Source organism: Jaculus jaculus, chromosome X (genome assembly GCF_020740685.1).
Source record: "Jaculus jaculus isolate mJacJac1 chromosome X, mJacJac1.mat.Y.cur, whole genome shotgun sequence".
Lineage (NCBI taxonomy): Eukaryota > Metazoa > Chordata > Mammalia > Rodentia > Dipodidae > Jaculus > Jaculus jaculus.
Genome location: NC_059125.1, coordinates 137,734,243 through 137,746,676, shown reverse-complemented (window position 1 = coordinate 137,746,676; position 12,434 = coordinate 137,734,243). Strand labels below are relative to the sequence as shown.

Below are 12,434 nucleotides of genomic sequence, written 5' to 3'. Positions count from 1 at the left end.
CATTATACTGACAAGGATGAAAGATGTGAATTAACCAGACAGTGAAGATTGTTTGGCTGAAAACTGAAGATTCTTTTACCCTATGAAATGGTGAGAGCATGGGTCTTTATGATGAAGAAGTAATAGCATAAGCTAAGCCAGATCTTTTCTGTGATGCCTTAAGGCTGAATCCCTAAGTGAACATGGTTCCCAGCACTCTGCAGGGAAATTTAAGAGGATTGTGAATTCGAGTCCAACCTGGGCTACACAGGCTACTTCAAAGTCAGCCTAGCATATACAGTGAGACCCTATCTTAAAATACAACACAACACAGTTTCATTCTCTGGTAGTTACGGTAGGAAGACCACCCCATAATCATCCTGCCCAGTGTTGTATCTTCTCTCAGCTGATAATTCTTCATTTCCACGTAGTTTGGGAGCTGAACACTAGAGCATGCCTCTTATTGAGTCAGTGCTAACAACACTGTTCATATTAAATATCTCACAGGACTTCAAAGAAGGGAGACCCCACTCCTTTTACAGAACAGGGTAGCCATAACTTTCCCAGTAGATTCTCCAGGAGCTTTATTTAGGTAAGCTTGCATGTTCATGTAGGAGAATCATAATTCTTAGTGTTTGGAATAAAGGTTTTTTAATGTTATTGATTTCCTCCATATGAACACATGACACTGTAGTGTTTTGCATATGCTGTTTCTTTTATGCTTAATTTTTTTGGCAAGGTGGTTTACATTGAGTAATCACACAGTTTTTCATAGATAGGAAGACTCTATTCATACTTCCAAGAAGACATCCCTTTAATACACCTTTGTGATACTAACCTAGGTTTTGTCACATGTTCACTGTTAATGTCCTTTCAGGAACAGAGGTATCTGGTTTCTAGCTGGAAGTTATGCTGGAGGTGTCACTGATTATAGAGCACTGAGGGTGAGAGTGTGGATCTTATCTTTGCAGATAGAGAACCTTCTGGATACCTTACTGTGGTCAGAAACCTGAGACACTCAGTATGCACACATGTGTCATAGTCTTGTTGCTTATCTGGAGGATGTGAGCAAAGCAAATGAAATATGTATGTAGAAATCGTGTGTGTGTGCATGTGTAAGGGAGTGTGGAAAGACATAAGTTTAGGATTGGTAGGTAGGTCCAGTGAAATCATTTCTCTTTCCCTCTCTTTATGGAAGGCCAATAGAAGTACCAAGAGCTGGTGTGCTGTGATGGGCGACTAGGTTTTGAAATAGATCTATGTGGCTTCCTACCAAGCCTTTACCAATTACCAGCTATATGTCCTCTTAGAAAGTTACTTAATGCCCATCTGGGTATGGTGTTTTATTCCTTTAACCTTTGCATCAGCCTGGGTTACATGGTGAGAGTATGTCTGAAGAAAAAAGTTAACTCCTCCAAGCCCTGATTTTTCATTTGTAAAATGAAAATAACAAGTCTACCAACACTTACTAGGGTTGTTGTTGTGAAAAGTAAATAAGAAAATGATGTAAAAACATTTAGCCCCACTGAATGACAAAGCTTAGACACAAAATGAGTGGTGATTATTGTTGGGTGTAAACTCTGTTTACCTCTTTCCTCATGCCATTTCCTCTAAACCAACACAAATTACCAACCTTTTAAAATTCTGCTCATTTGAAAAGAAATTCCTTTCTTACCACAATATTGATATTAAGTAATGGTCTAACTTTGGGTTGCATAATTACATTGTGTCATCAAGCACCAGGTTATTAGATATAATATACACAAAAACCAGGCCTCCAGTTCCTCCCAGACTGAACATGGAGGCTGCAAATTGAGTTTAGAGGGTTGCTGACCTTTAGACCCCAGCTGGCAGCAGGGGCAGCCCACACTCCTGGTCTGGAAAGCCACCGCAGGCTCTTATAATTGACTTATCGCCTGGGATTCAGTAGGACTAATCCATCTATATGATTTCTTCGCCTGGTTTAATACCATTAACAAAACTGTATTAAGGAGCGGGTGGGGTTGAGTGGACTAGGTGCATGGATTTTGTGCTTGGGACTCACTAGCACATCTCCATGCCCAGAATGAAGCCTACAGGCTGATTAATGGATGACTCCGTGGACTAGGTCATGCCAGCAGCCAACCAGCTTCTTAACAGATTCTATGTTGGTTTCCACTAACAGAGGGGAAAAATTGCCAAGGAAGTTTTTCTAATACTTAGGGGTTAAGTCCTGACTTCCCAGTTCCTCCTCACACACTCCTGTCACAAACTGTTTCTCTTTCTAGTTCTAATCTTCAAGGACCGACTCTGCATTGTCCCAAGTATACCTCAGAGGACATGTTGCTCCTACTTTTCCTCTCTGGCCCCAAAGGCAAGCCCCACGTCACTCACTTAGAGCTGCCTAACTTGAGCGGTGGGGAATCTGTCCAGGTTGTCAACCAGAGGAACCAGCCCTAGGAGGAGGGGCCAGCGTGCGGGGGTGGGGTTGCGAGGTGGCCGCCTGGGTCAGTTTCACTCTCTGCCCTATAGACACCCAGATCCCAGCGAGCTCCCTTCTCTCCTTCTGGGGAACCGGGCTGTCACAACTTGGGCAGCTGGCCTGAGGCGAAGTCACCGACTCCCGGACCGAGATTCCACCACTCGGTGCAAGCGGTTGCCAAGAGCGGAGTCCCCAAAGTGTAGGTGGCGATCCGTGCGGGGCCTGGGTAGCCCGGCCAGGAAAGCCGGCAAAGGGAGTAGAGTGAGTAACCAGGGCGGAGGTTGGGTACTCCTGGCTTGGATGCTCACAACGGATCCCGCACTCCCGTGGGCTGGAAGGGTTTGGCCAAGCGGTAGCTGACGTCGGCGCGCCCCTGCCGAGCTCGGCTTTTACTACAGCCGGCAGGCGGCTTTGTGGGGCCCCGCCCTCGCCGGCCGCCCCCCGCCCCCAGCGTACCCACACCTTGCGGTTTATATAGAATGCACCCTGGGCTGGATCCGCTGCTCTCTGGGACCTGAGAGTTCTTGAGAAGGAGCGTGCGAGCGAGGGAGCTCCGCGCGGGTGTGGGTGTAGGGAGAGAGAGCAGGTAAGGGCCATCCCTTGCGCTAGCGAGCAACTCGGGCCCCTCTTGGAAGAATAACAGGAACCTGAAAATGGATTAAAGGGAGAGGAAGAGGCGATTCTCCTGTTCCGAGTCCCCGCGGGCGAGAAGCTGCGAGGCTCTGCGGTGTAACAGGCTCACACATTGCTCATCACATGTTCAAACATTTCCCTTTCGGGGAGGCTCGTTATTTTTAAGTGAATATTTTCGTCTTTGTTGTGATTTACAGGGGAAAACCTTCCTCGGGATTTTATTTTGATGGAGTTGCCGGTCCGCAGCAGATTGGGTAGAGGCGGGGGAAGGCTGCCCGTCAGTGCGCGGGTAGCCCACCCAGGCAACTCCCGGCGCGGCCAGCGCTGACCCGGGAAGCGACCCGCGCAGAGCCCCGGCAGACCGGCGGCGAAATCCGGGGAGTCCCAGCGGCGCCTCTCGGACACCCCGAGGTTGGCGAGTGAGGCTCTCGACGGACAGGCGGGCGGGCTGGAGTGGCGGGGCGCGGAGGCAGCGGCCGCACCGCTTTGTCTCTCCACTTCTGGAGCGCTACCCGCCTCTCCTCCCGCGGCCGGCCGCTGGGGCTCGCGGCGGCTCCTCCTTCACCCCTTTCCTTTCCTCCCCACTCTCTCGCAGGCGGCGGCAAGGAACAGCGGAATCCACCCGGAGCCACGCTGAAGACAGCTCGGGATCACGACTTGCCGCCCTAAGCACTCTCCCAAGTCCAGCCCGCTCGGCGAGGACTTCCGTCTCCTGGGCGAACCTTGTCAAGCAAGCTGGGATCTATGAGTGGAAAGGTGACCAAGCCCAAAGAGGAGAAAGATGCTTCTAAGGGTAAGCTCGCCGGCCAGTCCGCCTGCTTCCCTTTGGCCCTCACCCCCTTGCGTGCGCGCCGCCCTCCGGTGGCTCCCAGTTTCCTTCCTAGAGCCTAAGCTGTCGATGACCTCTGCGACCCCGGGCAGGCAAGGAAGGTCCGGGCGCTAGGGAAGACTGGGTTTGCACCACTTTCCCTTCTTCCTCACGGAATTGACACCCCTCGAGTTCCTCCAGCCTCCTCCACTGCCCCGGTGAACGCACGCTGGTGGCGCTGCGGGCAGACAAGGCTGCTGCAGCGTGTAGCGCTGCCTGCTACAACGACCGCCTATCTGTGCATTTGTATGTGTGTGTGCGTGCGTGTGTGCGTGCGTGTGTATGTGTGTGCGCGCGCGAGTGTGCATATGAGTGATGCGCTGGTGCTACATGGTGACATACTCAGTAATTTGTCCCGCTCTCAGGACCCAAGCTCAAAGACACCTTCAACCCCCCTCTCCCTGCCCCCAATGCAAACAAAGAGCCTGGCCGAGACGCAGATCCCCTCCCCCAGCGCTGCTTTACACCCTCATACCCCTTACTCCCGAACTCCCAATTCACCCACTCCCAGGGGAAGGCAGGAGTTTTCACCCGTCGACATGCCGCGTGCAAAAGTGAGCAATGTGGGTGCCCCGGCGCCACCCGCGCTGAACCACAGAAGCGCAGCCTAGCCAAGCCCGGAGAGAACAAAGGCTGTATGTCCCCTTGCCACTAGTGCCTAGAGGGAGTCGGCCTCAAAGGAAGGGGTCGTCCGGTTTCTCAGCTCAGTGAGGTCCGATGACCTCGCCCCTGCTCTTGGTCGCTGGTTCCCTGGAGTGTGCATCTGGGCTGTGGCCTCCCGTCAGTGGAATGGGGAGGCTGAACAGAGCAGGCTCAGGCTGGAGAGAACTCGGGAAAAGGAAGGGGTGTCCGCTCCTGTCACCAGCCAGAGCTAGCAATTGTCTTGCAGAGGACCTGGATTGGCTCCGAAATGCAAACAGAACACATTAGCTTTGGAGACTAGGGTTCAGAGAAAGTGCTTATGGGAAGCAGTAAGTCAAGACAGGTGCCTTAGGTGTAAGTGTCCTGAATGGCCACAGCAAATGCTGTGGGATGGACTGACCCTAAGGGATTCATGCACGCTAAACCACAGCGACCCACTGCTGCAGAAGTGGGTTTGCAACGCAGAGAGCCACAATAATTGTTCAAGGGGGCTCAATTCTTCTCAGAGCCATGGGCTCCCCGTTTCCTCCCACTCCTTTCCCTATTCTTTTTTCTCATCTCCTCCTTTTTGCCACTACCCGTCTCTCAGAGCTTACTTTCCCAGGAGATTCTAGGGCAGCACCAGCCCTCCCCCGCAGAAAGTTGTCAAAGTCTTCAGTTCAGGGCCTTTATAAATGGAGCTGTTTCCAACTAGGCAAAGTGGTTGAAGAAAGGCTGTGACAATATGTGGAGGGTTTGATCTGTTGTCTTTAGGATTTACTGGTACCCATTCATTGTCATAGGACCCATTCAGAAGTGTTGGTCATTCAGGACATGCAAATTAAATGAAGCAGTAAGTTCCAAAAGTAGAACTGCTGTTACATATTTCTAGGGCTTTCCTAATTGTGAACTATCTCAGATACCTTTTTATGATAAAGGTAAATGAATCATTAAGATTTTTTTCTTTTTGGCAGTGCTGGAGATTATATGAGAGGGGTTCATCCATGAGAAGAGAGCTTTGCCACTGAGCTATACTCCAACATCTTCCCCCCTAGGTTGTATTTTACACTGAGAGCTCAGAGGGGTGAATGCAATTGAAGATTTTAGCATCAGATTGATCTAAGCAAGATATTCCCTTTTGAACCTTGGAGTATTTAAAGATTGTAATGGAACTTTAGTTCCTGATTTTCATCAGGTGGTTACTTAAAGCTTATTTTAGTTTACATTTGAAGGATCTCGAGGCTAAACTTATTCAAAAAAAATGTTTCAGGAATATAATTTCCAGTTGTTCAGAAAGGATTAACAAGTCGGGAGACATGAGCACAGCTTTCTGTAACTCAATAATGAACAATATTACCAGGCATATGTCATGACATTTTCTTATGTTGACTCAACATATTTGAAACCACAAGCCTGTAGGAATTCCACTCTGTAGGAATTGTGTAATTAACAGATAGAATTGTGGTTATAAGTGTAGAATAAACTAATTTCATATGGCAACTTTTAATAAGGGAATTTCCTTTTCTGAGTAAATGAGGATTATCATTGGTATTTTCTTCTTTCAAGTATGTGAAAACTTATAGGGTTCAATTTTAAAGATTATGTTAGGGATGAATGATATTATATCTATTTACCATTTTAAGCAAATAAATAAATAAATAAACCACTTTATTTACCATGACCATACTCCTGAAGAGGCTTGGTTATTTACAAATAACCTATATGGAGGCCATCTTTTGAGGTTTGAAACCTCAGGTGTTCATAGTTTTTGTAACATAGCAAGATACAGAATTAAGTAAGCATTTAATAGACACTTCAAAAATACATTTAATTTTGAACAATGCTGTCACAAATGATTGAACCAAATAAAATAATTTTGGAACAGCTTGAATGAATTTCATAATCTCTCTTCAAAGCCTATTGCTCATTTCAATTCATCCTCCCACCCAATTGCTTGGGGTTCATGCCCACAGCCTATTATCTCCACACAGAAGATTGTCATTGAGCATTACATTTCAGGAGTTGATCAAGCACATGTAGTAGTAATGAGTAAGCTACTGAATGAAATATGGTTTGGGCTGGGTATAGTAGTGTTCACCTATAATCTCAGCACTTCAGAGACTGAGGTATATTTGAGGACAGTCTGGCCTACATAAGGAAACCCTTTATCAAAAGCAAACTAACAAAACCACAAGCAAACAAAAGAACTATGGCTTTTAGAACATGTAAATTACTGCTTGCCTTTTAAAATGACATTTTCTTCAACTCGTTGAGGTCAGTGCAGGTGATCTTAACTTTTTAGATAATGTAACCAGAGAGAATAGACTGTTCTATTTTGGGAGGGGCAGGGCATGGGACTTGATTCTGTTTGAAAATTATTTTTTAAAGGCTCCTGTGCAGCTGGTCATCTTTTGTAAATTCATTTATGGTTTGCATAAACTTTAAAACTGTCAGATGTGTGTATGGTTTGGGTCATGGTGTTCTGAACAAAAAGATCTATTTCCATTTCAGGGAAGCAGAAAGCATAACATTCATTTTTCCAAATAGATATACACCTGGATTGGACTGGCTCTTCTTTCCCTTGTCACATAAGCTCTGTTCAGCAGTTTTCTGTTGGGAAAGCACTCAGATAAGGCTGTATCTGGTTTACTGCAGTGATGTTCCTGTGGCACTGGACTACTTGTAGCCTGCTACAGTTGAAAGTAAATCTTTTCTGGATCGAAGAAAAGTGCTAGCAGGTTCTTAATAACAATTCTGTCATTTAGTTTGTAGCTACATATTTGGAACAGGATGTGTTTATTCAACAACTTTGCTCTGTGCTTAGTCCCATAGTCACACTATCATGATGAAATTTAAAGCCATTTGGGCTGTGGGTTCTCTTAGTGAGTGCATTAGTATCAGGAATGGATTCCCTTCTGGTTGCTGGATGATGAGACAATTCCATGGCTAGTCTAAGAAGCCAGTCACTTGGCATAGCTGTTGCTGTACTAGTTTACTGTATGCATCTATGACTACAGCTCATTTTCTGCTTCCTTTCTAGCACCTTTTCAAAACAGTAGCTTTCTACTGTACCCCCAAAGTAGAGACCATAGTAGCCAGGCAGCCAGCTGATAAGGGCTTGAATTCTGAATGCCATTCCCAAAGGTCATCTTGGTTAGAGTGGCTTACTCTCATGCTTACTCTTTGGCCAAGTAAAGCAGATGTTTAGAGCAGGTGTTTACTGAGAAGTCATGACAGAGGTGACCTCTTAATTATGAGTAACAATTATAATCTATTACTTATAAACGGACTTTCTATCTCAGCATCATAGACTGATGGATTTATGGTCACTTGTTATATGCTACATAGTTTCTTCTGTGCTGAGCGTGATGATCACAGCCTCAGGGAAGGGATATGCCTCAGTTGGGGACAGATTTCCTTCATTTCTATTGCTAGAGTATATAGCTTTGTTACTGACAGAAGATGAAGCTAGTAGGTTAGAGAGATAGCTCAGGGGCTAAAGGCATGTGCTTGCAAAGCCAGGTGGCACGGGTTTGATTCCCCAGTATCCACATAAAACCAGATGTATGAAGTGGTTTATGCACATGGAGTTCATTTGCAGTGGTAAGAAGCCCTAACACATTCATTCTCTCCCTCCACTGCTTATAAATAATAAATAAATAATTTTTAAAAGATGATGAAGCTAGAAGGGACACAGGTTGAAACATAGGGCAGGGATGTTGTATCTTTTAACTACTTTAGTACTGCTTTTGTTAAGTCTTTTTTGAATGCATTGAAGTCATTAAAAAGGCCTGGGGTGCATCCTAGGGCTGTTGATATGGATAAGGTTGGAGCGTAAGTGGGTGCTAGATTAGAGCCTAAGCAAAACAGAATGTGAGATGTGGAGTGAAGGAAACGGTTGAGATCTGTGTGTATGTCAGGGAGGTCAATATGTGGTGGTCCTGAGAACAGAAACTAGACTGGGGACATTGGACTCATGGTTTGGATGGCAAGCTGGAGGGCTAATTTGGGAGGCAGTAAGTACAGAGATGGAAGATGAAGTTGTTAGTATTTCAGGTCTCTGCACACCTGTGCTGTTTTATGTCCAAATCAACTCCTCATTCTCAGGATTACAATCAACACAGAACAACCGGAATGTGTTGCAGCTCCTCAAATATATCCAATAAAAAGCTTTCTAGTGTCTCCTTCATTATGGCTTATGTTTTTTTGGAGTTGAGAAGTTTGAAAAGACTAGAAAGTAATCACCAAAATTAAACAATTCAAGATAGAAGAAACACATGAATTAAAAAGCAATGGGTAAAATGGAGTCTGTATGGATATTAATGTGCTAAGTTTATCCTTACCTTTGTGATGTAATTATTAAGCATGATGTAGTTTAAAAAAAATAGTACAAAACACAAACATCTGCATAACTCATTTTCTGTAGTCACTGATTTACATTTTCTATCCAGAACACATATTCATCTCTGGGATTTAACAACGCAGACTGGGGAGTCAATTTCAGGCACATTCTCCTGTAGTAATGTAGTCCATTATAATCTTCATACTAAAATACAGACTATCTATTTGTGATATATCAGCCCTACAAATTCAGTTAAATCTTATTTCTTGAATTGTTTGATCCTCTTGTTATCCAACCTCCTTACTCGTTGAAAATGGGGGGGCTATTGCATGTCTGGGTCTCAAATTTTAAGCATGAAAGTTTCTCACTTTGTTGAATATCATATCCCTTTTTCAGACAGCATGCCATTAGGCAGGGTTAGTGGCCAATCTCAAATGTACTATGTAGCTGGTGCTAGACTTGAGCTCCAGATCTTCCTACTTTCACCATCCAAGTGCTGAGATTACAGGTGTGTGCCATCACATCTGGGTGAATGTCATATCTTGATGAAACACTTTTAGGGGTGTGGGTTTCCAAGTAAATGTACTGGTATTTGAATAATAGCTAATTATGACCACCATTCTAGTCCTCAGCTGTATTGTTTCTTTGAATTAGATGACCAATTTTTTCTTTTTCTTTTTCTTTTTTGCTTCTAGAGCAGTGTTTTACTGGGTAATTAACTTCGGCAATGGTAGTTTGTAGGTTTGTATTAAAAGAGATGTGGCTGTAATAACCACTAGGCCTAAATTACAATTCCTATATGTTGAGATTATTGTAAAGTGGGCTCTCTATCGTTGCCTCTGGTCTTTGAAATTAATTTTTGCATTCATTGTCACTATGTAGTTTCATGCTAGCCTCGAACTCACAGTGATCCTCCTACCTCTGTCTCCCAGGAGCTGGGATTACTGTGCACTACCATGCCTGATTTAGGATTCATTTCCAAATGGAAGTAATAATAGTGTCATTAGTAATGTCCTTCCCCACAGGCAAAGGGCAGCAGGCTTTAGTTATCCTTGCTGATGCTTTTTAATCCAGCAGCATTTTTGGCTTTTGTTGAAGTATAGTTTTCACTGACATTCTATGGGGGCACAATAGGTCTTTCCTGAGTTGGGTCACTTGCTTAGCCTGATGACAAAGTCATCACATTTGATCTGGATTTGACCCAGGAATTCTCAGTTGTGAATGTTTGTTCCTTTTCCTAGATCTTGTCAGTAGGACCTGGGGAGAATCTTCTGGTGAAAAACAGGTCAGAGGCCAAATGAGCTACAGTTAATGAAAAGTGTGGACTTGATTTCCTTTTCAGTACTTAATGTTTATTCTTAGTAATAACCATGTCTCAAAAATATGCATCTTAATGAATTTTGATGAAATTTTACACCCATGTAATTAGCACAAATGTAATGATATAGAATACTGTCAATCTACTCTCTCATGCCTGTTTCTATTCATTACTCCATCAAAGCTAAACTACTATTTTGATTTCTATTATCACATATAAGTTTTGCCTGCTGTTGAATTTCATATGAGAGGAATCACACGCAGTTTGCACCTTTGGTATCTGACACCTAGAAGTCTTGCTTTTCAGCATATGCCCTTCTCTAGTTGATACATATTATCCTTTTTCTGTCCTCTGGTTTTTGGAAATCTCTCTTGTCCTTCATATAAGAATACTGAATTGCTTTATTTTAATATTTCTTTTATTTGCAAGCAGGGAGAGACAAACACACAGAGAGAGTGACAGACAATGAGAGAGAAAATTGGTGCACCAGGTCCTCTAGCCATTGCAATTGAACTCCAGACACTTGCATCACTTTGCACCTCTGGCTTTATGTGGATACTGTGGAACTGAACCCGAGTCATTAGACTTTACAGGCAAGTGCCTTAACCACTTAGCCATCTGTCCAGCCCCTGAATAGTTTTATAGTTAGCTAGACAATATGAAGTAATTATTGAATGACCTAAGGAAGGTAGGGTATACCTTTAGGCACCAACATATTTTGTTCATTATTTAATAGTAACAATGAATATAGTTTAATTATTGAACATTATTATTTATTGGGTGTCTTATTATTTTTACATATATCTGATTCAATCCTTGTGTCAGCTAAATGAAGTAACAGTTTGTATGCAGCATATGGACTTTAAAGACTAGACAAAACCCAGATAGATTCTATAGTTTGTATGAGGTTTCACAGCTAAGGGGTTGTAGTAATAAATGATGGTTGAATGCATGTGCGATGCACCTACCAAAAAATATTGGTGGGCTGGAGAGATGGCTTAGCGGTTAAGTGCTAGCCTGTGAAGCCTAAGGACCCCGGTTCAAGGCTCGGTTCCCCAGGTCCCACGTTAGCCAGATGCACAAGGGGGCGCACGCGTCTGGAGTTCGTTTGCAGAGGCTGGAAGCCCTGGCGCACCCATTCTCTCTCTCTCCCTCTTATCTGTCTTTCTCTCTGTGTCTGTCACTCTCAAATAAATAAATAAAATTATTTAAAAAAAAAAAGATATTGGTCCTGTGATGGTGCTTGCCTGCAGTCCCAGCATTCAGGAGGTTCCAAAGTAGTGAATAATGATTTAAATGCCAGTTGAGCTTCAATCATGATCAGCCCATTTTCCAAACAAAACAATAGACAAAACCATAAATATAAAGCACAAACCTCCTTGGTCCTATGCTATGTTTAAAAAAGTTTCATTTATTTATTAAAAGCAAAGAGAAGAGAAGAGAAGAGAAGAGAAGAGAAGAGAAGAGAAGAGAAGAGAAGAGAGAGAGAGAGAGAGAGAGAGAGAGAGAGAGAGAGAGAGAGAGAATGAGAATGAATGAATGTGTGACAAGGCCTCCTTCCCTGGCAAATGAACTCCAGGCACATGCACCACTTTGGGTATCTGGCTTTATGTGGGTACTGGAGAATCAAACCCAGGCTGTCAGGCTTCTCAATCAAGTGCCTTTAACCACTAATACATCTCCCCAGCCCTCCTATGCTATGTTTAATTCTGGTTTTGTTGTTTTGTTGTCATATAAGAAGGCAGTATGCTAGAGAAAGGCTCAACCAGTGCTTCTCAGTAGTGGCTCCCTATGAGAGATGCTGGGGATATGTATACTACAATTAAGGATCACCTGGGAAAGAGCTTTTGCCCAAATGAAACAATCATCAATAGTTGACTTTCTGGGCTAGAGAGATGGCTTAGCAGTTAAGTTGTATGCCTGCAAAGCCTAAGGGCCTGGTTCGAGTCTCCAGATCCCACAATAGCCAGATGCACAAGGGGGTGCATGTGTCTGGAGTTTGTTTGCAGTAGCTAGAGGCCCTGGTGTGCCCATTCTCTCTCTCTCTCTTTCTCCTTCTGTCTGTCTCAAATTAATAAATAAAAAATTAAAAAATAGTTGACTTTCTAACACTTGGATAAACTATAGACAATGTTATTTGTAGGTAAGTAATAGTACTTTTGGAGCAGTTTTGATCTGAAATATTTTCTGAAAACTTTGTAGCAATTTATGG

The 12,434-nt window shown here is 43.9% G+C and overlaps 1 protein-coding gene across 6 annotated transcripts in view; it reads left to right on the top strand.

Moving 5' to 3' along the window:
- The first annotated feature begins 2,495 nt into the window (after positions 1 to 2,495).
- Positions 2,496 to 12,434, top strand: part of Fgf13 (fibroblast growth factor 13) — a 561,729-nt gene continuing 551,790 nt past the window's right edge. For 3 of the 6 annotated variants that reach the window (XM_045140364.1, XM_012947843.2, XM_045140363.1), the window contains exons 1-2: positions 2,871 to 3,026; positions 3,669 to 3,866. In XM_045140364.1, the coding sequence (XP_044996299.1) occupies positions 3,818 to 3,866 (49 nt within the window). In that variant the 5' untranslated portion in view covers positions 2,871 to 3,026; positions 3,669 to 3,817. Of the gene's footprint in view, positions 2,640 to 2,870; positions 3,027 to 3,217; positions 3,239 to 3,462; positions 3,485 to 3,668; positions 3,867 to 12,434 lie in introns of those variants that run through there. The other 3 variants (XM_045140360.1, XM_045140362.1, XM_045140361.1) reach the window with 3 other exon arrangements.